Source organism: Coregonus clupeaformis, chromosome 16 (genome assembly GCF_020615455.1).
Source record: "Coregonus clupeaformis isolate EN_2021a chromosome 16, ASM2061545v1, whole genome shotgun sequence".
Taxonomy (NCBI): domain Eukaryota; kingdom Metazoa; phylum Chordata; class Actinopteri; order Salmoniformes; family Salmonidae; genus Coregonus; species Coregonus clupeaformis.
Genome location: NC_059207.1, coordinates 24,654,288 through 24,680,065, shown reverse-complemented (window position 1 = coordinate 24,680,065; position 25,778 = coordinate 24,654,288). Strand labels below are relative to the sequence as shown.

The 25,778-nt window shown below is 44.2% G+C and overlaps 1 protein-coding gene across 1 annotated transcript in view; it reads left to right on the top strand.

Moving 5' to 3' along the window:
* Nucleotides 1-6,696: 6,696 nt before the first annotated feature.
* rasgrf2b (Ras protein-specific guanine nucleotide-releasing factor 2b) overlaps nucleotides 6,697-25,778 on the top strand; it is a 153,795-nt gene continuing 134,713 nt past the window's right edge. The window contains exon 1 of the mRNA XM_041900513.2: nucleotides 6,697-7,415. Coding sequence (XP_041756447.1) covers nucleotides 7,140-7,415 — 276 coding nt within the window. The 5' untranslated portion in view covers nucleotides 6,697-7,139. The remainder of the gene's footprint in view (nucleotides 7,416-25,778) is intronic.

Genomic DNA, 25,778 nt, shown 5'->3' with positions numbered 1-25,778 from the left:
TTTCTGGGGTTGCCTCACGACCGTCCGACGACGACCCTGATCACGCCGTTGCTCCGCTCTCCGTCGCCTCTCCACTGTCTCACTCCATGGCCGGCGATCCATCCCGGCCAGGATTTCCCCCCAAGTCCAGGACCCTTTACCGTCCAATATCTCCTCCCATGTCCAGGCTGCCTGCTCCTGGACACGCTGCTCCTCTTTCGCCAGGGCCTTTCCCGGCGCTTCCTCCCATGTCCAGCCCAAGGGCTGCCCCTGGACACGCTGCTTGGTCGTTGCATGGTGGGTTTTTCTGTCAAGGTCGAGGTAAGGAGTAGACCAAGGCGCAGCGTGATGAATAAACATGACTTTAATTAGTTAAAGCGTCAAAATACAAAACAAAACACGACTCGTGACGTCCAACGGTATCAATGACCGAACACGGAACAAAAACCCACAAACCCAAAGGGAAAAACATACAGTTTAAATATGGCTCCCAATCAGAGACAACCAGCCAACCACTGACACTCGTTGCCTCTGCTTGGGAGTCACTCAGGCAAAACATAGAATACAACAAACTAGAACCCCCAACATAGAAATAAACACATAGAATGAACACACCCTGGCTCAACATAATGAGTCCCAGAGCCAGGGTGTGACATTTACCTTTCCATGGTAGCAAGATCTTTTATATTTTTATCTTTTCATTTTATAAGAGATTCTCCAAAATTGAAATGCTCCAGGCATTTATATATAAACCCCAGTCGTACTTTATCAAATGCCTTTTCGAAGTCTGCTATGAATAGCAGGACTGGTTTCCCATATTTTCCATAGTGTCACGTTCGTTCATAGACGGGACGGACCAAGGCGAAGCATGATATGCATACATTACAAACTTAATAAACACTCGACAAAACAATAAACGAAACGTGAAGTCCATGGTAGACACAAACAACGTACCTTATACGGAACAAGATCCCACAACCCACTAGTGCCAATAGGCTGCCTAAGTATGATCCCCAATCAGAGACAACGAGCGACAGCTGCCTCTGATTGGGAACCACACCGGCCAACATAGAACTACACATCCTAGAAAACCCACATAGAATATGCACAAACAAAGAATACACTCACCCTGACTCAACATATAAGAGTCCCCTGAGTCAGGGCGTGACAGTACCCCCCCCCCCCCCAAAGGTGCGGACTCCGACCGCACAACATAAACATAACAGGTTGGGGCCGGGTGGGCATTCCCCCTCGGAGGCGGATCCGGCTCGGGGCGTGACGAACTCTCACTCTCCGCCTCCCTGTTGCGCCCCTGGTCTGGTCTGGACCTCGGCGCGCTACTTCCCCTCTCCTTCCTCCCACGATACGCCAGGCCCTGTCTGGACCCTGGTGTGGGAGACCCCGAACCTGGAGAGGGGCTGACGTCATGGTCTGGACTGGTGCCGCTGACCGGAGCTGGACTAGGCACCGGTGGAGCGGACTGCTCTGGCTCCGGAGTGGCGCAGCTGACCGGAAGCTGGATCAGGCACTGGTGGAGCGGACTGCTCTGGCTCCGGAGTGGAGCAGCTGACCGGAAGCTGGATCAGGCACTGGTGGAGCGGACTGCTCTGGCTCCGGAGTGGAGCAGCTGACCGGTACCGGATCAGGCACCGGTGGAACGGGCATGGGCCGTGCCGGACTGGACAAACGCACCACTGGTCTGGTGTGAGGAGCAGGCAAAGGCCGGGCCGGGCTGGCGACGCGCACCACTGGCTTGGTGCGAGGAACAGGCCGGGCCGGGCTGGCGACGCGCACCACTGGCTTGGTGGGAGGAGCAGGAACAGGCCGGGCCGGGCTGGCGACGCGCACCACTGGCTTGGTACGAGAAGCAGGAACAGGCCGGGGCAGGCTGGCGACGCGCACCACTGGCTTGGTGCGAGGAGCAGGAACAGGCCGGGCCGGGCTGGCGACGCGCATCACTGGCTTGGTGCGGGGAGCAGGAACGGGCCGGACCGGACTGGCGACACGCACCACTTGCTTGGTGCGAGGAGCAGGACTGGGTTCCTTGATTAACCCCCGCTCCTTCTGCTGCCTAACCAGCACCTCTCGCTGTGCCTCTACACCTTCCTTCTGCTCCCTCTGAACCAATAGCCCCCGTAATCTGGTGGCCTCCTCTCCTAACCAGCAGATCCGCCCTATCGCGGCCTCCTGCTGCCTCGTAGTCCACACCGTGTGCCCCCCCAAAAAATTGGATCCAGTTGCAGAGGGAGGTGTTTAGTCCCAGGGTCCTTAGCTTAGTGATGAGCTTTGAGGGCACTTTGGTGTTGAACGCTGAGCTGTAGTCAATGAATAGGATTCTAACGTAGGTGTTCCTCTTGTCCAGGTGTGAAAGGGCAGTGTGGAGTGCAGTAGATATTGCATCATCTGTGGATCTGTTGGGGCGGTATGCAAATTGGAATGGGTCTAGGGTTTCTGGGATAATGGTGTTGATGTGAGCCATGACCAGCCTTTCAAAGCACTTCATGGCTACAGACGTGAGTGCTACGGGTCAGTAGTCATTTAGGCAGGTTATCTTAGTGTTCTTCGACACAGGGACTTTGGTGGTCTGCGTGAAACATGTTGGTATTACAGACTCAGTCAGGGACATGTTGAAAATGTCAGTGAAGACACTTGCCAGTTGGTCAGCACATGCTCAGAGTACACATCCTGGTAATCCGTCTGGCCCTGCGGCCTTGTGAATGTTGACCTGCTTAAAAGTCTCACTCACATCGGCTACGGAGAGCGTGATCACATAGTCACCCTGAACAGCTGATGCTCTCATGCATGCTTCAGTGTTGCTTGCCTCGTAGCGAGTATAGAAGTGATTTAGCTCGTCTGGTAGGCTTGTGTCACTGGGCAGCTCGCGGCTGTGCTTCCCTTTGTAGTCTGTAATAGTTTTCAAGCCCTGCCACATCCGATGAGCGTCAGAGCTGGTGTAGTACGATTCAAACTTAGTCCTCTATTGACTCTTTGCCTGTTTGATGGTTCATCGGAGGGCATAGCAGGATTTCTTATAAGCGTCCGGGTTAGAGTCCCGCTCCTTGAAAGCGGCAGCTGTACCCTTTAGGTCAGTGCGGATGTTGCCTATAATCCATGGCTTCTGGTTGGGGTATGTACGTACAGTCACTGTGGGGACGACGTCATCGATGCACTTATTGATGAAGCCAGTGACTGATGTGGTGTACTCCTCAATGCCATCGGAAGAATCCCGGAACATATTCCAATCTGTGCTAGCAAAACATCCTGTATCGAAACAGGGGCAGGGGAAAGAATACATGTCATCTATGCACTTCAATAGAAAATGGAGGTTGCTTTTCCCCGTGGTTTATTTTCATGCCAGCCAGGTAGGCTATACTCCTGTTGTAAATATAAGCAATGTGCTTAATATTAGGACAGTTGAGAAATAAATATAGTAGGCCTAGCCTATAGAAAGCTGATGGGATCCTCCTCTTTCTATTAGCAGCCATCACTCTGTTTTCTCCCGCAGTTGCATAGCCTATAGAAATGTTGCGCAACATGAGCTCATGGGCTCTCATTAAGTGTTTGATTAGATTTTAGAATACATTTGCATTGATGTCAGAGTGATTAGAGGGACAATAGAGTGCTGAGTACCAGGCAGTTGGGTACATTTGGTAGGCTACTAAACAGCAGCAGCATCAGAGCTTGGAGAAGCCTAACTAAAGTGACAAAACAGTCATGTGGAATTTGAATGCCTTCATGACTCGTGACCGCCGGTGTGGCAGTAATATGGTCACCGCAACAGCCCTAGGTAGAATCGGGAATTCCCCAGGGCAGCTGTCTAGGCCCCTTCCTTTTTTAAATGCAACACTTAACAAAGCATGGCAAGGAATAAGTTAGTCCTAAATATTTCAAAAACTAAAAGCATTGTATTTGGGACAAGTCATTCACTAAACCCTAAACTTCAACTAAATCTTGTAATGAATAATGTGGAAATTGTGCAAGTTGAGGAGACTAAACTGCTTGGAGTAACCCTGGATTGTAAACTGTCATGTTTCAAAACATATTGATACAACAGTAGCTAGGATGGGGATAAGTCTGTCGATAATAAAGCGCTGCTCTGCATTCTTAACAGCACTATCAACAAGGCAGGTCCTACAGGCCACAGTTTAGTCGCACCTGGACGACTGTTTAGTCATGTGGTCAGGTGCCACAAAGAGGGACTTAAGAAAACTGCAATTAGCTCAGAACAGAACAGAGAGCTAACATTAATAATATGCATGTCAATCTCTTCTGGCTCAAAGTGGAGGAGAGATTGACTTCATCACTACTTGTATTTTTGAGAGGTATTGACATGTTGAATGCACGGATACCCATGCATACCCCACAAGACATGACACCAGAAGTGTCTTCACAGTCCCCAAGTCCAGAACAGACTATGGAGGCGCACAGTACTACATAGAGACATGACTACATGGAACTCTATTCCACATCAAGTAACTCATGCAAGCAGTAAAATTAGATTTAAAAAACAGATAAAAATACACCTTATGGAACAGCAGGGACTGTGAAGCAACACAAACATAGGCAAAGACACATGCATAAAAACACACGATAACATACGCACTATACACACACGTACACATGTATTTTGTGTTGTAGATATGTGGTAGTAGAGTAGGGGCCTGAGGGCACACACTTAATATGTTGTGAAAACTGTTGTGAATGTATTGTAATGTTTAAAAAAAATTATAACTGCCTTCATTTTGCTGGACCCCAGGAAGAGTAGATGCTGCCTTGGCAGCAGCTAATGGGTATCAATAATAAATACAAATACACTAAGTCTGAATTTGTCCTGCTAGGTGACCTAAACTGGGACATGCTTAATCACCACTTCATTAAGTCAGGATTCCTATTTGACTAAGCCACGCCTCCTTGCCAGTCCAATATTATTTTATAATTATTATATTTCCTCATCTCCCAGCCCTTCTAATGCAACTCGCACTGATGCTCCTCCCTCTTTTCCCACTGCACCGCTACACAGCTTCTTCCTGCAGGCAGTCACTGAGTCTGAGGTGCTAAAGCTCGTTAAACGTGACCCTTTCTTCTTGATGGTTGCAGCCCATATAATCTCTCACCGTTTTAACCCGTCTCTCCTCTCTGGGGAGGTTCCCAGTTTTTGGAAGACAGCCATGGTGCATTCTTTATTTAAAGGGGGAGATCAAGCTGATCCTAACTGTTATAGACCAATGGGGATCCATAATAAATACAAATATGCATTTATGTGCCAGACCACGCACACATGAATACTTATTGGTCAATAGCAGACATGTTGTTTTAGGTACTAATCTGGAAAATGTTGAGTTGGGAGAACTTTGTCCATAGATGCCACATATCAAGTTTCGTGCAGATCGGTCATTCGGTGCCAGAGAAGTGGCGTTTTAAGTGTTTTTCCACAAAATTCAAACTGGCATTGCATTGCATGAGAGGGCGTGGCCCATGGGCCTTTACCATCATGCCAAGTTGCACCTTTCTAGTCATTACCATCTCACAGGAATTTGCATTTTGCCTTACGGAAGAAAAGGAATAATAATAATACTGAATGCCAACACAAATAAAGGGTTTCACCAGTTTCCCTGCTTGAACCCCTAATAATAATAAACCAGAAGAAACACTGTATGATTTCACCAGTTTGCTGCTGAACCCCTAACCAGAAGAAACACTATAGGGTTTCACCATCTTCGCTGCTGAACCCCTAATAATAATAAATATAGCTGCAAGCAGCAAGGCCAGGGTTCAAGCTGTGGGCCACTGTGCTACCATCAGGATAAATTGGACACTTCACCGGAGGAGCTACTTCTGTACTCCTTACCATGCCTGCCAAATAAAAACTCAAAATCAAACTGATCATGCAATATAATATGCTTTTGATAATTTTTGGACCATTTTCAATTATGTTTACTACTTTAAAACATATTCTTCTACAGAACCAAATTTGGTATATAGCATCTATAGATGCACATCCTCAAACACAATATTTTCCAAGACTCTTGATTTTATTTTTATTTATACCAATAGAAGAAGGAAAACAATAATAATCAACGCCAACAAATACAATAGGGTTTCACCAACTTCACTGCTGAATCCCTAATAATCAACACCAACAAATACATTAGGGTTTCACCCAGCTTCGCTGGCTTGAACCCCTAACTAGATGAAATGAGCCGCCTACATTTCCCCACATGGCAGCTACTTGTCATTGTTGCTAGCTATCTGACCATCCAGAATCACAACACAGACTTCTCCCCTATTGAAGCGTGCGCATCATTTTCGTGACATTGGTAGCAGGTAGCCTAGCGGTTAAGAGCATTGGGCCAGTAACCGAAAGGTCCATGGTTTGAATCCCTGAGCCGACTAGGTGAAACATCTGTTGATGTGCCCTTAAGCAAGGCACGTAACCCTACGAGTATCTGCTATATGAGTAAAATAAAAAAATGTCAGCTAACCTGTCTATGGATTACATTAAAAAACACCCAGCTGCTGGGTCAACACAGCATGAATGTGAATAAAAACCCAACTAATGGTTAAATTAACCCTTGTTTTGGTAATCCCAACAACCCAACATGTTGGGTTATTCACACAACCCAACTGGCAGCGGTCAAAATAACCCAGCATGTGTTGTGTCCAATATTTACCCAGCGCCGGCGTACCAAATACATTTTTTACCCAGCATTTTTTTTGTGTACAGAGAGAGCGAGAGAGAGAGGCGGTGTCTTTAAACCGTGTCAAAGCGGATTATTGCTGATCTCGGCTGTGATTCGACCACACCGTTTGTCCTCTCAAAGGCTTTTCCCCTGTCTGCTTTGCGAACAATAACCTTTCCCTTTTTCTGCATCTCATAGCCTACTCTTTCCTCCATCTGGGATTTTGTCTACCTTCCTTTTCAAAGTTTGGCAGAGGTGGACATGGATCGTACGTGGGTTTAAGAAGTCGAATATGAGTTTCCCCGCAATAGCTCTCACTTTGGCGGGGCAACTTCCCCGTGCACCTCGACGCTCAGCTTGATGATAACCACTTTCCCTCTTCGTGCACTGAAAGGGAAAGTTTACACACACCGGCGGATTTGGTCTCGCGTTCAATAACCTACACACGGTTTTATAAAAACCAAAAAGGAAGAAATTAAAATGCAAAAGAGTGTCAGGTATAATGAGGGACACGCTCTGTTCCTCTCAGTGGTTGCGCGTAAGGAGGGTACCAAGCGCGGTTATTTGAGCAAGAAGACCACGGAGAACAGCAGGTGGCACGAGAAGTTCTTTGCGCTGTACCAAAACGTGCTTTTTTACTTCGAAAACGAGCAGAGCGTGCGGCCCGCGGGGATTTACCTCTTGGAGGGCTGCACCTGCGAGAGCGTGCCTGCTCCCAAGGTCTCCACTGCGGGAAAAGAGACCCTCGACAAACAGGTGAGAGAGAGATTTACGCAATCTGTGTGCCTGTCTGTGGCTGCCAAACTTTCTCGCTGCAGCCTAAACTGAGAAACCGGTAATCTGTTTTCAGAAGAGCCGCCCAGAGCGTTCAGTCTGAGGGGGGTTACGGTCAACGAGAAAGGGAGAGGTAAAGTAGTCTAGTAAAGTAGACGATCAGAACAAGAGAGGATGGTGAAGTGGACATTGAAAGGATGAGAGTGATGATGGCACAAAATTGGCTTTATGCAGTATTCAAATTGTCAATCCTTTAAAAAAAATTTAAGACAACTGTATTGTCTTGTTGCCATTTAGGTACAATGTCTGCATGGACTGCGAACCTATTCCTATAGTGTGAACAGTTCTCTTCCTAACATTCTCATGTTGGCCTACACCCTGTGGTTTAGCAGCAAAATGTTATTTTCACTGATTTCAAAATGACAGTTGCTGTCCACATTCAGATTTTCATGTGTGTGAGTCATTTGAATGACATTTTCTCCATGTAGGGAAACCTGTTGAATGCGAACATATCATTGACTCATTTCAGGCTCTATCAAACATGAACTAATAATCTTATGGAATAGAGACAGTTGCTACACTATCTATATTTCAGTCACAAGCCATGGGTGCAGTATGTTATTAGATTTTGGCATCAACTAATCATTGCCTTCATATCGATTATGTTCCTGTGCTATGAGCCTTTGTGGTGACACACACACACACACACACACACACACACACACACACACACACACACACACACACACTCATTAAAGAGGCAATTGAATAGAGGGGAGAGAGGGAGATAGATGACAAAGGCTGATGTTTAAAGCCTTTAGGAGTAGGCCTATGCCTCCTGCAGAAGGCTTTTAAAGCCTTGTGTCGGGCTCAGTTGAAGTCTGTGTGTGTGTGCGTGTGTGTGTGTGTGTGTGTGTGTGTGTGTGTGTGTGTGTGTGTGTGTGTGCATGCGCATGCGTATGCATGCGCGTAGGGCTGAGTCATAAATGCCTATCTCTTTGCCCCTGGCTATAACCAGACATGATAACTCCTCCCTTTCGGCTCTGCACTGGTCCTAATTGCCCATCCCCAGGCAAGAGCTGGACAGCTATAGCTAAACTGGTGAGGAAAGAGTAGGATAGGAGGAGAGAAGAGATGGAAAGAGGAGGGTAGGATAGAGGGGGGAGGAGGAGAGAAGAAATGGAAACAGTTCACAGCAGGTATAAAAGGTGCATCGAAATGCTTTTGCGCTAGCTCCCTCAACAATGCAATACATGAATCAATAATAACAATGAAAAGAGTCAAGTAAAACATAACAAGTAGTAGAAGTAATAGAAGTGGTAGTATGCATAGTAATAATGGACAGTATTTACAAATATAAAGTGGGTAGTGGAATCAGTAGTATATAGTAGAACAGCAGCGTTGACTGTGTATGTGAGTGTGCTTGTGTGAGCTCTGAGTGTGTGTGTGTGTGTTTATGGGTGTTTGTTTGTGTGAAGGGGTTGAAAGTGTGGGTAGTCAGTGCATATATTCTCTCCGGTGCAAATAGTCTCTAAGGTGCAGGTCTGTACAGGGAGACATCTAGGTTTAGCTTTTCAGCAGTCTGATGGTGGTAGAAGCTGTCCGAGACCTGATACTCCAATACCGCTTGCCAGATGGTAAGAGAGTGAACAGTCCATGGCTCAGGTGCCTGGAGTACTTGACGATCTTTTGGGCCTTCCTCAAACACTGCCAGGCTCTCGATTGTGCAGCTGTAGAACTTCTTTAGAACCCGAGGGTCCATGCCAAATTTCTTCAGGCGCCTGGGGTTGAGCTGTGATGTGCACGCCGAGGAACTTGACGCTTTTTACCCTCTCCACTGTAGCCCCTTCAATAACAATAGGGGCATGCTCCTCCCCCTGTTTCCTGTAGTCCACGATCAGCTCCTTGGTTTTTCTGACGTTGCGGGAGTGTCTGTTTCCCTGGCACCTCTGTGCCAGGGCTCTGACCTCCTCCTTGTAGGCTGTCTCGTCGCCGACGACGATCAGGCCCACCACCGTTGTGTCACCAGTAAACGTCATGATGGTGTTGGAGTTATGTCTGGCCACACAGTCAGAATGGAGAATAACAAAGGTCCAACATATTTTCCCCCTGAGTGAGCCAAGAGATGTGTTGGTGGAATTTGGGGAGAACTTTCCTTAGATTTATTTTGTCAAAGTCCCCAGCTACAACGAATTCGGCCTCAGGATATGCTGTTTCCAATTTGTTGAAAGTCCTGTGTAATTCTTTGAAGATGTACACAGCCGTGACTCAAACAGCTGTGAATTATCTGGGGAGATAATGCGGTCTGCATTTGATCGTGAGGTATTCCAGGTCGGGGGGGACAGAAAGTCTTAAGAGTTTTTACATTCCGACAATCACACCATGAGTTGTTGATCATGAAACATACTGCTCCGCCTTTGTTCTTCCTGCAAAGTACTTTTTTTCCTGTCCGGGCGATGTACAGAAAACCCTGCAGGCTGTATAGCCATATCAAGTACCTCCCCCGTTAGCCAAGTCTCAGTAAAACAGATTACGTTACAATCTCTCGTATCTCTCTGGTAGGAAATCCGTGCTCTAAACTTGCATAGTTTATTGTCCAGAGACTGTACTTTAGCAAGTAATATACCAGGGAGCAGAGAGGGTGGTTTGCCCTTCTCCTTAGTCTGACTAGAACGCCAGCTCTCCTACCCCTTCAACGGCGGCATCTTTTTGGGTGGGCTCCCGTGATAAATGGAACTGCTTCGGATAATCCAGACAAAGGATCCAGATCTGGAAAGTCTAATTTGTGGTGAGTAATCACTGATCTGATGTCCAAAAGTGCTTGTCAGTCATAATAAATAATACTACAAACTTTCTGAGCAAATTAAGTACAAAATAACACTAAAATGAACAAAAGACTGCAAAGTTGGCTGGGAGCTAGCAACAGGGTTACCATCATAGGCGCCATCTTGTTGTGTCCAGGCTAGGGATAGGGAGGAGGAAAATGAGAGGAGAGATGGGAAGAGGAGAGGATAAGAGAGAGGGAGGAAGGAATGTAGTGGTAGAAGAGGAGAATATTATGCAAAGGAAGACCAATGGAAGGAGAGATGTGGGTGGGTGCATCTCAGTAGTCAAATGCTTCTATCCTTCATATGCACTGTTACCTGACCAGGGCCCGGTTTCCCGATAGCGATGGAACTTAGGCTTACAAGTTTTTTAACGATGCATCTTTCCTACAACGACCAAATATGTAACATGCGTTGCCCAAAACGCTACACAGAGAGAATGGTCTCTAAGTGCATCATTGGAGCATGTGTTGATACTGATAGGATCCGAAGAAAGGGAGCGCTGCTCTTGGATCAGCTTTCTCCATTCAAATCTTACCTTAACAGTGTTATTTCACAATACTGACGACGGATCAGACGGATCAGCTCCTAGAGAAATATTACCACCTATGGCTGCAAATATTGACGTGGCTAATTCTAATGCTTAATCAATAAAAATTCATTAAATCACTGTTGTGATTTAAATCACCCTTTCTTTGGATCCTATCATTAGGCTACACATGTTAGGCTACACATCATGAAATGTATTGAGACAAATTACAGACAGTAGCCTACCCTACAAGTAGCAATATATAACTCAATTGATTGAACATGAAATGTATTTCAATATGATTAAAATAGGCCAACTGTTTATATTTTAAGGCAGTTATCTCGGTTTTCACTTGAATAATATTTTTCTATATCGCTTGTTTGTATCAACTGGAAAGACTTTGGCAACTTTGTATTTGTAGTCAACTTTGTTCTGAAGTTATAGGCGGTCACAGAGAGACGGATACACCATGTGATTCTATGTTTAGCGAATATCTTCTGTGTATAAAGTGACGGGGAGGGCAAAAAAGCATCTAACTACGCACTTAGCTGTTGTAGAGGTCTGATTGGAGTCCACCTGTGGTAAATTCAATTGATTGGACATTATTTTAAAATGCACACACCTGTGTATATAATGCACAGTTGACAGTGCATGTCAGAGCATAAACCAAGCTATGAGGTCGAAGGAATTGTCCATAGAGCTCCGAGACAGGATTGTGTCGAGGCACAGATCTGGGGAAGGGTACCAAACCATTTCTGCAGCATTGAAGGTCCCCAAGAACACAGTGGCCTCCATCATTCTTAAATGGAAGAAGTTTGAAACCACCAAGACTCTTCCTAGAGCTGGCCGCCCGGCCAAACTGAGAAATCGGGGGAGAAGGGCCTTGGTCAGGGATGTGACCAAGATCCCGATGGTCACTCTGGGAGAAACTTCCCGAAGGACAACCATCTCTGCAGCACTCCACCAATCATGCCTTTATAGTAGAGTGGCCAGACAGAAGACACTCCTCAGTAAAAGGCACATGACAGCCCGCTTGGAGTTTGCCAAAAGGCACCTAAAGGACTCTCAGACCATGAGAAACAAGATTATCTGGTCTGATGTAACCAAGATTTAACTCTTTGGCCTGAATGCCAAGCATCACGTCTGGAGGAAACCTGGAACCATCCCTACGGTGAAGCATGGTCAGCGTCATGCTGTAGGAATGTTTTTCAGCGGTAGGGACTGGGAGACTAGTCAGGATTGAGGGAAAGGTGAATGGAGCAATGTACAGAGAGATCCTTGATGAAAACCTGCTCCAGAGCGCTCAGGACCTCAGACTGGGGCGAAGGTTCACCTTCCAACAGGACAACGACCCTAAGCACACAGCCAAGACAACACAGGAGTGGCTTCGGGACAAGTCTCTTAATGTCATTGAGTCGCCCAACCAGAGCCCGGACTTGGATCCGATCGAACATCTCTGTAAAGACCTGAAAATAGCTGTGCAGAGACGCTCCCCATCCAACCTGACAGAGCTTGAAAGGTTCTGCAGAGAAGAATGGGAGAAACTCCCCAAATACAGGTGTGCCAAGTTTGTAGCCTCATACCCAAGAAGACTCAAGGCTGTAATCGCTGCCAAAGGTGCTTCAACAAAGTACAGGTCGTGGTCCTCTGTAGCTCAATTGGTAGAACATGGCGCTTGTAACGCCAGGGTAGTGGGTTCGATCCCCGGGACCACCCATACGTAAAAATGTATGCGCACATGACTGTAAGTCGCTTTGGATAAAAGCATCTGCTAAATGGCATATTATATTATATTATACTGAATAAAGGGCCTGAATACTTGTAAATATGTTATTTCTGTTATATTTTTGCTTTTGCTTGTGTTTATGGGGTATTGTCTATAGATTGATGAGAGAGAAAAACAATTTAATCAATTTTAGAATAAGGCTGTAAGGTAACAAAATGTGGAAAAAGTCAAGGGGTCTGAATACTTTCCAAATGCACTGTATATGGGGGGCTGATGAACTGTCTGGGGGAGTTTTGTAGGGTTGTGGCATGTGGGGGGGTGTTTCTAATTTTCTAGATCTGTTAAATTGAAATAAAGTCTGTGCTTTTCATGGTGTAACTATTGGGCCAATATAGGTATTTCTTTCTTTCTTTCTTTCTTTCTTTCTTTCTTTCTTTCTTTCTTTCTTTCTTTCTTTCTTTCTTTCTTTCTTTCTTTCTTTCTTTCTTTCTTTCTTTCTTTCTTTCTTTCTTTCTTTCTTTCTTTCTTTCTTTCTTTCTTACTCTCTCTCTGTGTGCAGCTGTGGTCCAATCATTGGGGTTATTTATACCCCTTTGTCTCTCTATGTACCCATGTTGCCATGTGTTACCATACACACACACACACACACACACACACACACACACACACACACACACATGGATTCATTATCTGTGCATAGGTCTGGATGGATGGAGGGAGGGAGAGAGAGATTTGACGCCTCCTCTCTATTTTGTCTGTGCAGTGGGTTGAGTCTGTAGCAAATTGCAGTATTCTAAATCACACCCCCTCACAGAGCCATACTACACACACACACACACACGCACTCCAAAAGATGTAGACACATGATGTGTGAAGAGCACTCACTCTGGTCTCAGTGGTACTGTATCTACAGAGACGGATCAGCTGGTCTCACACTGTTTGTGTGTCTCTCTGTATTGATGATCAGACACGCACGCACACACACACACACACACTATTATCAATCTCTAACATGATTCATTTGAGGAGATAGAAAGGGTCCAGATATCTAAACATTATTAATAAATGTTTCCACAATATGTTCCCACAATATAACATACACAGTACATACACACAGGCAAATGCACAACAAGCACGCACACAGTCTCTTCTCCCTACAGGCTCTTCTACTCATTATTTTGGAGCATTTGTCTCTGTGGGTAATCCACATAATTCATAATCCAGAGATGATGATGATGATTGACTGCGTTCCAAATGGTTCCCTTATTCCCTATTTAGTGCATTACTTTTGACCAGAGCCTTATATAGGGAATATGGTACCATTTGGGATGCACACAGCATATTTCCGCATTATCTCCTAACAGAGTACGTGTTCTGATTTGGGTGAGAGAGCAGAACATTTGAAAATGTCTTCGAATGATGAAATGATGTATATGTGTGTATGTATTCTGTGGATCACTACCAGAGAGCAGAGGGGTGATTTACCCACCCTGTCTCTACTGACTGTGTAAAATGAGACCGGTTTCTACAGTATTTTTACAGTAGTGGTGTTAAAACTCATTTCCTGGATTGTGTATTTGTGTGCATGTCTATGTGTTTGTGCGTGCATGCGCATGTGTGTGTTCTCTATGATTTGCAGCTTAATTAATTCTCTATGTTAACCCCCTGCAGTTGTAACAGCTCTGCTCAGCACACAGCCTGTTAGCTGTAACCTCTGCCAACCCTAAACAACAATCATAAACTGCTCTTCTGAGTTCAGAGGACAAAGTTTTGGCCACTGACTGTTGCCTCTTTTCTTGGCACAGGACCGACTCTAGCCTTTTTGGGGCGCCAAGATTTGGCCCTGTCTTGGCATCCTGTTTGGCTAGTGTGTCAGTAGGGGTTATAGATTGACGGAGTTAGTTACCATGAAATAAGGTAAGAAGCAGACTGCAAGGGTGTGTCCCAAATGGCACCCTATTCCCTATATAGTGCACTAAATAGGGAACTAAATAAACTGCCCACCGACGGCGACATCTTTTGGACGTCTTTTTTTGGTCCTGTCTGGACAGGACGTCTTTTTTTGTTCTCTTTCTTTGGTGCAGTCCGGACCGGCCTTGATTTCAATGTACAAGGATGTTGAGCTAAACCAATCATAGAAGTCTGTTTGTTTCAGATTAGGTCCGGTCGGGTCCGGCCTTGATTTGGGCCGAACATAGACGTCTATAATTGGTTCAGATTTGTTCCGGTTGGGACCGGCCTTGATTTGGGCCGAACATAGACGTCTATAATTGGTTCAGATTTGGTCCGGTCCGGACCAAATCTAAATCAATCATAGACATCTGTGTTTCACAAGTTTGGACAGCACAGCACAGCACAGCACAGTACAGTACAATACAGTACAGTAGAGCACAACAGAGTACAGTACACAGTAAAGTAAATAAAAGTAAAGTATAGTGTACTGTAATTTACCCTACTTTACTCTAATCTATACTGTACTCTACTGAATTAAACTCTACTGTACTGTACTCTACTGAATTAAACTATACTATACTACTGTACTCTACTGTTCTCTACTGTACCCTACTGAATTAAACTCTACTGTACTGTACTATACTCTACTGAATACAACTTGACTTTCCTGTACTGTACCATACCGTACCATACTGTACTCTACTGTGCTCTACTGTACTAAACTGTGCCGTAGTGTAATGTGATGTTAAACCTTGTGAAACAGCCTAGACATCTATGATTCGTTCAGATATGGTGGTCTGTAGCTCAGCTGGTAGAGCACGGCGCTTGTAACGCCAAGGTAGTGGGTTCGATCCCCGGGACCACCCATACACAAAAAAATGTATGCACGCATGACTGTAAGTCGCTTTGGATAAAAGCGTCTGCTAAATGGCATATTATTATATTATAGATATGGATCTGGTACGCACTGATCACATTTTACTTGTTTGGGGGCGAAACTCATTCGAATAATACCCAGCATGCTTTGCAAGTGTTCGTTTTTTTTCACATTTACATTTTGGTCGTTCAGCAGATGCTCTTATCCAAAGCGACTTACAGTCAGTGCATTCAACTAAGTTAGATAAACAACAGCATATTACAGTCATAGCAAGAAAGAAAGAAAATGTCTGTAAACATCACTGAGAATGTTATTGTAGTTGAAGTGGTCTGTTGGTTTATTCTGTAGGTTGACTACTTTGAAAATCATGTACAGCATTAACACAAATTACTGATGATTGGCTGAAATAAATTGATAATACTGTAAGAAGATTTTGGGAGCTGTTTTCTTAGACTTCATTGCAGCTTTTGACATGATCAATCATCTGCTGCTGAAAATGTGTTTTTGCTTTATATCCTCTGCCATGTCGTGGATCGAGACGTACCTTTCTAACAGAACACAGAGGGTGTTCTTTAATGGAAGCCTCTCTAACATAAACCAGCTAAGGTTTGACATACATCAATGTAGCTAGCTGTCTTGGCCCCTTACTTTTTTCTATTTTTACTAATGACCTACCACTAGCATTGAGTAAAGCCTGTGTGTCTATGTATGTTGATGACTCAACATTATATACCACAGCTAGTGAAATCACTGCTACACTTAACACTAAAACTGCCAAGACAGCCAATCTGACCGTTTTAAATGTTGTAATTTCAATAACTTAATTTCAATAAGATCCTTGAACCCACCTGTCCCTGACTTTTCCGAAATATGTGTATTTAAAATATAACTAAACCTTCTAAAAAGACATTGAGGAGCCACATTTACATTTACATTTTAGTCATTTAGCAGACGCTCTTATCCAGAGCGACTTACAGTTAGTGAGTGCATACATTTTTCATACTGGCCCCCCGTGGGAAACGAACCCACAACCCTGGCGTTGCTAGTGCCATGCTCTACCAACTGAGCTACAGGGGACTACACTCTATAAGTACTTTCAGAGAAATATCATAAAAGACAAAAACTTTCGGAGCATTTCATCCTCAAAGCGCCATGACGGTCAAAATGACCGTATGCATAAATAAATAGCAGAATAGCCGGGCCTCGAGGAGTACCAATAGCCACCAGTCTAATAAATCAATTTAACTAGAAAAGCCTGGCCTCATTGGACCTCCCCTTCGTGCCAATGTAATTTGGTTGTGTTTATGAAGGTGTTAGGTAACATACAAAATATAAGTATTTAAAAGAAAATAATAACATTTTCATTCGTTTGTTACTGTAGGCAATACTGTCCTAAATTATTGCACAATGTTAGCCTAATATGATCCACTAATGCTAGAAACCCTCAGGAACAATTTACAAGGAAGTGACAGAGGAAACAAAGGTAAACGGAGTGGAATGATGCAAAAATAAATGTATGTACTGACGGTGGCTCCCAATAGTAGCTAATATTTAACATGATACAAATTGTAAAATAAAACTGAGAAAGTCCCGGGCATATAATCAAAACATTCTAAAGCGCATACATCAACTTGGCAGGTTCAGCCTACAGAAGCCTATAGTTTGGGTCTCCAAATTTCATCCACGCAAATTATGAGGGCACACAATTATTATTCTGAAAAACGGCACAGCTATTTATAACCTATTTCACTGCGGAAAAGGGGCCGCAATACATGTCATGTTGATATGATTTTCAGTTTGCTTTCCACATGGCTGGTTTCACATTTGTCTCCAGGGATCATAAGGAAAAATAATCTAAAACAATTGCTATGTGTATTTACAATCCCCTTCTCCAAACGGATTACTAATTGACCTATCTTTTATCAATAGATGTTATCAAGTTGTAAATTACAGTGCATCGAGAATGGTGCTATTTCTATTGAAAAAAATGAAGTAGATGCTTTTTCCACTTGGAACCGGTAGGTTTGCTAGACCTTATTAATGGTTTCCTTGCGCGTAAAGGTGGGGCAATTATTAGGGAATTAAATTAAGGTCAGAATATGACATATCTGTAGACACACCGCTGCCACACCTTCATTTATTTGCGCTACACTTCAAACGAATAGTGGGTGAATAGCATACTGTTTTGCACGCTTAACCCTAGTCAGAATCTGGGCCTTCATGAATAATGTGGCAATTGACCAAGTTGAGGAGACTAAACTGCTTGGTGTAACCCTAGATTGTAAACTGACATGGTGCTGCAAAAAAAGATAGGCAAACTACAGTTGGCCCAGAACAGAGCAGCACAGCTGGCCCTTACATGTACACAGAGGGCTAATATCAATAACAGGCATGTTAATCTCTCCTGGGTCAAAGTAGAGGAGAGATTGACTGCATCACTACATGTCTTTGTGAGAGGTATTGACGTATTGAAAGCTGTCTGTTCAAACAGCTAACACACAGCTCAGACACCCATACATAGCCCACAAGACATGCCACCAGGGGTCTCTTCACAGTCCCCAAGTCCTGAACAGACTCACAGTACTAATAGAGCCATGACTACATCAAGTTACTCAAGCAAGCAGTAAAATCAGATTTTAAAAATACAGATAAAACAACACCTCACGGCACAATGCGGACTGTGAAGAGACAGACACATGACCACAAACACACACACAAGCATACGCAAACACACACAAACACATTGTAATATTGTGGATTTTATATTGTACATGTTTTTATGTTAGAGTAATACTGTCTTGTATGATGTATTGTTTTATTTATGATGTAGGCTGTTGTTGTGTTTTGTTGTGATGTAACTGTTTTAACCCTGTTTGGACCCCAGGAAGAGAAGGATCCTAATAAATACTAAATACTAAATCTCTGCCAGTTTTAAATCAAATCTAATTGTATTTGTCACATGCTTTGTAAGCAACAAGTGTAGATTAACAGTGAAATGCTTACTTACGGGCCCTTCCCAACAATGCAAAGAGAACAATTTAGAAATAACAGAAAAATTATAACCAGAGGAATAAATACGCAATGAGTAATGATAACGGCTTCATACACAGGGTAAGTACCAACCAGGGGTACGAGGTAATTGAGGTAGATACAGTATGTACATATAGGTAGAGATAAAGTGACTAGGCAACAGGATAGATAATAAACAGTACCAGCAGCTTATGAGATGAGTCAAAAGAGTTAGTGCAAAAAGGGTAAATGCAGATAGTCCGGGTAGCTATTTGGTTAACTGTTTAACTAACTATTTAGCGGTCTTATGGGTTGGGGGTAGAAGCTGTTCAGGGTCCTGTTGGTTCCAGACATGGTGCATTGGTACCACTTGCCATGCGGTAGCAGAGAGGACAGTCAATGACTTGGATGGCAGGAGTCTTTGACAATTTTTAGGGCCATCCTCTGATACCGTCTGGTATAGAGGTCCTGGATGGCAGGGAGCTCGGCCCCAGCGCCTTGCAGTCAGATGCCAATTAGTTGCCATACCAAACGGTAATGCAGCCAGTCAAGATGTTCTCAGTGGTGCAGCTGTAGAACTTTTTGAGGATCTGATGGCCCATGCCAAATCCTTTCAGCCTCCTGAGGGGGAAAAGGCGTTATCATGCCTTCTTTACGACTGTGTTGATGTGTGTGGACCATGATAATTCCTTAGTGATTTGGACACTGAGGAACTTGAAGCTCTCGACCCGCTCTGTGTTTCCTGTAGTTCATGATCAGCTACTTTGTCTTGCTGATGTTGAGGGAGAGGTTGTTGTCCAGACACCACAATGCTTGGTTACTGACTTCCTCCCTATAGGCGGTCTCATCGTCATCGGTGATCAGGCCAACCACCGTCGTGTCGTCAGCAAACTTAATGATGGTGTTGGCGTTCTTGGGCACAGGGACTAAGGTGGTCTGCTTGAAACATGTAGGTATTACAAACTGGGTCAGGGAGAGGTTGAAAATGTCTGTGAAGACACTTGCCAGCTGGTCAGCACATGCTCTGAGTACGCGTTCTGGTAACCCGGCCTTGTGAATGTTAACCTGTTTATAACTCTTACTCACATCGGCTACAGAGAGCGAGATCACATATTCGTCTGGAACAGCTGTTGCTCTCATGCATGGTTCAGTGTTATTTGCCTAAAAGCGAGCATAGAAGGCATTTAGCTCGTCTGGTAGGCTTGCATCAGTAGGCAGTTCGCAGCTGGGTTTCCCTTTGTAATGTGTGATAGTTTGCAAGCCCTGCGACATCCGTTGAGTGTCAGAGCCGGTGTAGTAGGATTCGATCTAAGTCCTGTATTGATGTTTTGGCTGTTTGATAGCTCGTCGGAGGTCGTATCGTGATTTCTTATAAACGTCCAGATTAGTGTCCCGCTCCTTGAAAGCAGAAGCTCAGTGTGGATGGTCACTGTGGGGGCGACGTCATCGATGCACTTATTAATGAAGCAGGTGACTGATGTGGTAAACTCCTCAATGTTATCAGATGAATCCCAGAACATATTCCAGTCTGTATTAGTGAAACAGTCCTGAAGCTTAGCATCCGCTTCTTCGGATAACTTCCGTATTGAGCTCGTCACTGGTACTTCCTATTTGAGTTTTTGCTTGTAAGCAGGAATCAGGAGGATAGAGTCAGATTTGCCAAATGGAGGGGTGAGGGAGAGCTTTCAATGCGTTTCTGTGTGTGGAGTAAAGGTGGAGTAAAGGTTTAAAGCTTTTGATAAAGCTAACATAAGTGTATGTGACAGATTGGAGCAGTAATAAATATTCTGTTGCAATCTTCAGTTGGCTCCTCTTTACTATATTAATTAAGAGGCTTGAAAAAGTATTATGGTGACATAATAATGCTTACTTCATTGAGAATGTATGTGCAGTTGAAATTTGCCAATAGAATCAATGACAGAAAAAAAAATATTTTCAACGTCTGTAAAATATCTATTTTTGACATCTGGAAAAAATGTATTTTCATATTTTATTCAGCATCTAAAATCACATGCACATGCTAACACATGGACTCTACACACATGTACACATGGATCTTGTATTGTAGATATGTGGTAGTGGCCTGAGGGCACACACTTAATGTGTTGTGAAATGTAATGTCATATTTTTTGATTGTGTATTTAACCTTAATGTTGGCAGTAGCTAATGGGGATAGTTAATAAATACAATACAACAAATTATTAGGAAGGTGTTCTACTGTGTGTGTTTTTTTTTTGTCATTTAGCAGACGCTCTTATCCAGAGCGACTTACAGGAGCAATTACGGTTAAGTGCCTTGCTCAAGGGCACATCGACAGATTTTTCACCTAGTCGGCTCGGGGATTAGAACCAGCGACCTTTCGGTTACTGGCACAACGCTCTTAACCACTAAGCTACCTGTGTTGTTGTGTTGTGTGGAGTTCTGAGTGACAGTAACCCTGAACATCCAGTTATTCTCTAGAGTTCCATCCATAATACAATACATTACCAAAATATGTGGACACCTGCTCGTCGAACATCTCATTCCAAAATATGGAGTTGGTCCCCCCTTTGCTGCTATAACAGCCTCCACTAGAGGCTTTCCACTAGATGTTGGAACATTGCTGCGTGGACTTGCTTCCATTCAGCCACAGGAGCGTTAGTGAGGTCGGGCACTGATGTTGGGCGATTAGGCCTGGCTCGCAGACTGCGTTCCAATTCATCCCAAAGGTGTTTTATTGGGTTGAGGTCAGGGCTCTGTGCAGGCCAGTCAAGTTCTTCCACACCGATCTCGACAAACCATTTCTGTATGGACCTCCCTTTTTGCACGGGGTTATTGTCATGCTGAAACAGTAAAGAGCCTTCCCCAAACTGTTGCCACAAAGTTGGAAGCACAGAATCGGGGCCTAGCCCGAACCATGAAAAACAGCCCCAGACCATTATTCCTCTTCCACCAAACTTTACAGTTGGCACTATGCATTGGGGCAGGTAGTGTTCTCCTGGCATCCGTCAAACCCAGATTAGTCCGTCGGACTACCAGCTGGTGAAGTGTGATTTATCACTCCAGAGTCCAATGGTGGCGAGCTTTACACCAGCCGACGCTCGGCATTGCCCATGGCTGCTCGGCCATGGAAACCAATTTCATGAAGCTCCCCACGAACAGTTCTTGTGCTGACGTTGCTTCCAGCAGCAGTTTGGAACTCGGTAGTGAGTGTTGCAACTGAGGACAGCCAATTTTTACACGCTACACGCTTCAGCACTCGGCGGTCCCGTTCTGTGAGCTTGTATGGCCTACCACTTCGCGGCTGAGCTGTTGTTGCTCCTAGACGTTTCCACTTCACAATAATAGCAGTTAAAGTTGACCAGGGCAGCTCTAGCAGGGCAACAATTTGATGAACTGACTTGTTGGAAAGGTGGCATCCTATGACAGTGCCACAATGAAAGTCACTGAGCTCTTCATCAAGGCCATTCTACTGCCAATGCCCTCTCTATGGAGATTGCATGGCGCTGTGCTCGATTTTATACACCTGTCAGCAACGGGTGTGGCTGAAATAGCCGAATCCACAATTTTGAAGGGGTGTCCACATACATTTGTGTATATAGTGTATATTATCCTTTTACCAGCCACAAGTACTGATGTACTGACTGAGTAGTGGTGGGCAGTAGATTTGGAGTAAAAAAAATATATATTGACAGATTAGCAGGGCTCTCCAACCCTGTTCCTGGAGAGCTACCGTCCTGTAGGTTTTCGCTCCAACCCTAATCTAGCACACCTGATTCTAATAAATAGCTGGTTGATAAGCTGAATAAGGTTATTTACAACTGGGGTTGGAGCGAAATCCTACAGGAACAGGGTTGGAGAGCCCTGGATTAGAGTCATTTAGCATACTCTAGGAGATAGGGAGTGGGATGAGCTTGCCCCAAATGCTGATCTTGGGTCAGTTTTGCATTTCGCACACTAATGGTTAAGGTTAGGATTGGGGGAGGGGAAGCTGACCCTAGATCTCTATATAGGGGAGATTTCACCCTGGAGCATGCATAAGTGTGTAAATATTATGCCCCTAGAATGCCCTGTTTGCCTGGTAAAGAGGAGTGTTGAGTGGAAAAAATTAACACACCCCTTTAGTCTAATTATCTCCAGAACATTTCTCCCCACCAATGACCTTTTATTGTTTTATTAATTCTGCTCTGGCTCTGATAGTGGCCAATAATATTTTTAACAGCTCATGCTGATTTCATAAAAAAGATAAAATGTACTGCATACTGTTTTTGATCCATGTTATAGATTATGCTTTTGCCTGTGGAAAATGTACACTCACAAAACACACGTTCGCATGCACGTGCAAGCATGCGCGTACACACAGACACAGCTGGTTGTTATTAACATTATGTTTTATCTAGCTGGCTAAGTACGTCTCACCCCAGTTTATAGATTTTTGTCACTCTTTGTTTGTCTCTGGCAACACACACACATGCATACACACACACAGATGGTGCTCTTCTCTGTTATGGTTCTGGTCATTGTAATTCTCCCTGCAGGTACTCTGGCATAAAACAATAACTCAGCCATCAGTGTGAGGGAGGGAGGGAGGGAGGGAGGGAGGGCTGGTGTTGTGTGTGTTCATTTTACTTCTTGGGAACCGCAGTATCTGCTTGCGCTTTGTTCTTTCTTTCAAATTAGCAACTTATTTAGACCTGGGAAATTGTGTGTGTGTGTGTGTGTAGGCCTATGTGTACTACCAGACTGAGAGAGAAAACACATGCAGGTGTAGATGAGACAGACTGTGTCCCCAGGTCTCATCTTCTCCAATGTCTAAACCAGACTCTACTTAACCACAGGGACAGACTGTGACCAGAAAACGGCCCAGGCATTTCTAACACACGGGCCCATTTTTTTCCTTGAGGCCCCCATTATTAGCCAAATTATGGTCATTCTGTGCTAAAACCCCATATTTAGACGGGCCCACTGGGCTAAAGATGGACCAGCCCATCTGGCATTTGCCCGAACTGCCCTAGGGATGATAATAGTCTTACATCATCAGTGGGCAGCTGAGCTGATTGAATTTCCCTTTTATTTAAATATTGATAACTGTTGGATATTTCTGGAACCAAATCATATTTCTGGTCATCATCTTTCTATTCCATATATCTATGAACACCTCAAATCAGAGCTCCAACCTGTTCCATCTAAGAAAATAACCTTTCATCACCCTGATGTCATTGTCATGTCACCTCTGTCACCATGTGTGTGTGTGTGTGTGTGTGTGTGTGTGTGTGTGAGGAGCCAGGATGAGTTTAATTGTTTCATGTATCGTGCCGACTCCCTCTCTCTCTTCTTTCATTCTCACGCTGGGGGATTATAATGATTGGCTTAAAATCAGAACAAAAAGGTGTTCCATTCTTTATTGTGTGTCTGTCTAAATGTGTGTGCATGTCAATTGTTTTGTTTGTGTGTGTGTGTCTCATTCTGTGAGGGTGTTTATCTGTCTCCACCTCTCATTGTGTGGCATCTCTGTTCCCCAGATCTGTGTAATTGTTTCAAGTGATGAGGAACATGGTCTTTAGAGAGACAAAGAACACAGTATGAACAGACCCTTCTAGACTATTATAAAGAAAGAGAGGAGAAAGGCTCAACACAGATCTCTCAATTAACGATTAAACCCCCCTTTACTCTGTTTTCCTTACTGTTCTCTCTCTCTCTCTGCCTCTCTCTGCACGTCCGTACGTATGTACAGTGGGGGAAAAAAGTATTTAGTCAGCCACCAATTGTGCAAGTTCTCCCACTGAAAAAGATGAGAGAGGCCTGTAATTTTCATCATAGGTACACGTCAACTATGACAGACAAATTGAGAGAAAAAAAATCCAGAAAATCACATTGTAGGATTTTTTATGAATTTATTTGCAAATTATGGTGGAAAATAAGTATTTGGTCACCTACAAACAAGCAAGATTTCTGGCTCTCACAGACCTGCAACTTGTTCTTTAAGAGGCTCCTCTGTCCTCCACTCGTTACCTGTATTAATGGCACCTGTTTGAACTTGTTATCAGTATAAAAGACACCTGTCCACAACCTCAAACAGTCACACTCCAAACTCCACTATGGCCAAGGCCAAAGAGCTGTCAAAGGACACCAGAAACAAAATTGTAGACCTGCACCAGGCTGGGAAGACTGAATCTGCAATAGGTAAGCAGCTTGGTTTGAAGAAATCAACTGTGGGAGCAATTATTAGGAAATGGAAGACATACAAGACCACTGATAATCTCCCTCGATCTGGGGCTCCACGCAAGATCTCACCCCGTGGGGTCAAAATGATCACAAGAACGGTGAGCAAAAATCCCAGAACCACACGTGGGGTCCTAGTGAATGACCTGCAGAGAGCTGGGACCAAAGTAACAAAGCCTACCATCAGTAACACACTACGCCGCAAGGGACTCAAATCCTGCAGTGCCAGACGTGTCCCCCTGCTTAAGCCAGTACATGTCCAGGCCCATCTGAAGTTTGCTAGAGTGCATTTGGATGATCCAGAAGAGGATTGGGAGAATGTCAGATGAAACCAAAATATAACTTTTTGGTAAAAACTCAACTCGTCGTGTTTGGAAGACAAAGAATGCTGAGTTGCATCCAAAGAACACCATACCTACTGTGAAGCATGGGGGTGGAAACATCATGCTTTGGGGCTGTTTTTCTGCAAAGGGACCAGGACTGATCCGTATAAAGGAAAGAATGAATGGGGCCATGTATCGTGAGATTTTGAGTGAAAACCTCCTTCCATCAGCAAGGGCATTGAAGATTAAACGTGGCTGGGTCTTTCAGGATGACAATGATCCCAAACACACCGCCCGGGCAATGAAGGAGTGGCTTCGTAAGAAGCATTTCAAGGTCCTGGAGTGGCCTAGCCAGTCTCCAGATCTCAACCCCATAGAAAATCTTTGGAGGGAGTTGAAAGTCCGTGTTGCCCAGCGACAGCCCCAAAACATCATTGCTCTAGAGGAGATCTGCATGGAGGAATGGGCCAAAATACCAGCAACAGTGTGTGAAAACCTTGTGAAGACTTACAGAAAATGTTTGACCTGTGTCATTGCCAACAAAGGGTATATAACAAAGTATTGATAAACTTTTGTTATTGACCAAATACTTATTTTCCACCATAATTTGCAAATAAATTCATAAAAAATCCTACAATGTGATTTTCTGGAATTTTTTTTCTCATTTTGTCCTTCATAGTTGATGTGTACCTATGATGAAAATTACAGGCCTCTCTCATATTTTTAAGTGGGAGAACTTGCACAATTGGTGGCTGACTAAATACATTTTTCCCCCACTGTATGTACGTACGCACACACACACTTTGTCTCTCCTGAAGTAAATTAAATCTCTTACAGAAAACTGATGCCCCTGAGGGCTTGACGTGACAGCTCAGCTGATCTGAGGAGATATGCACAGAGCT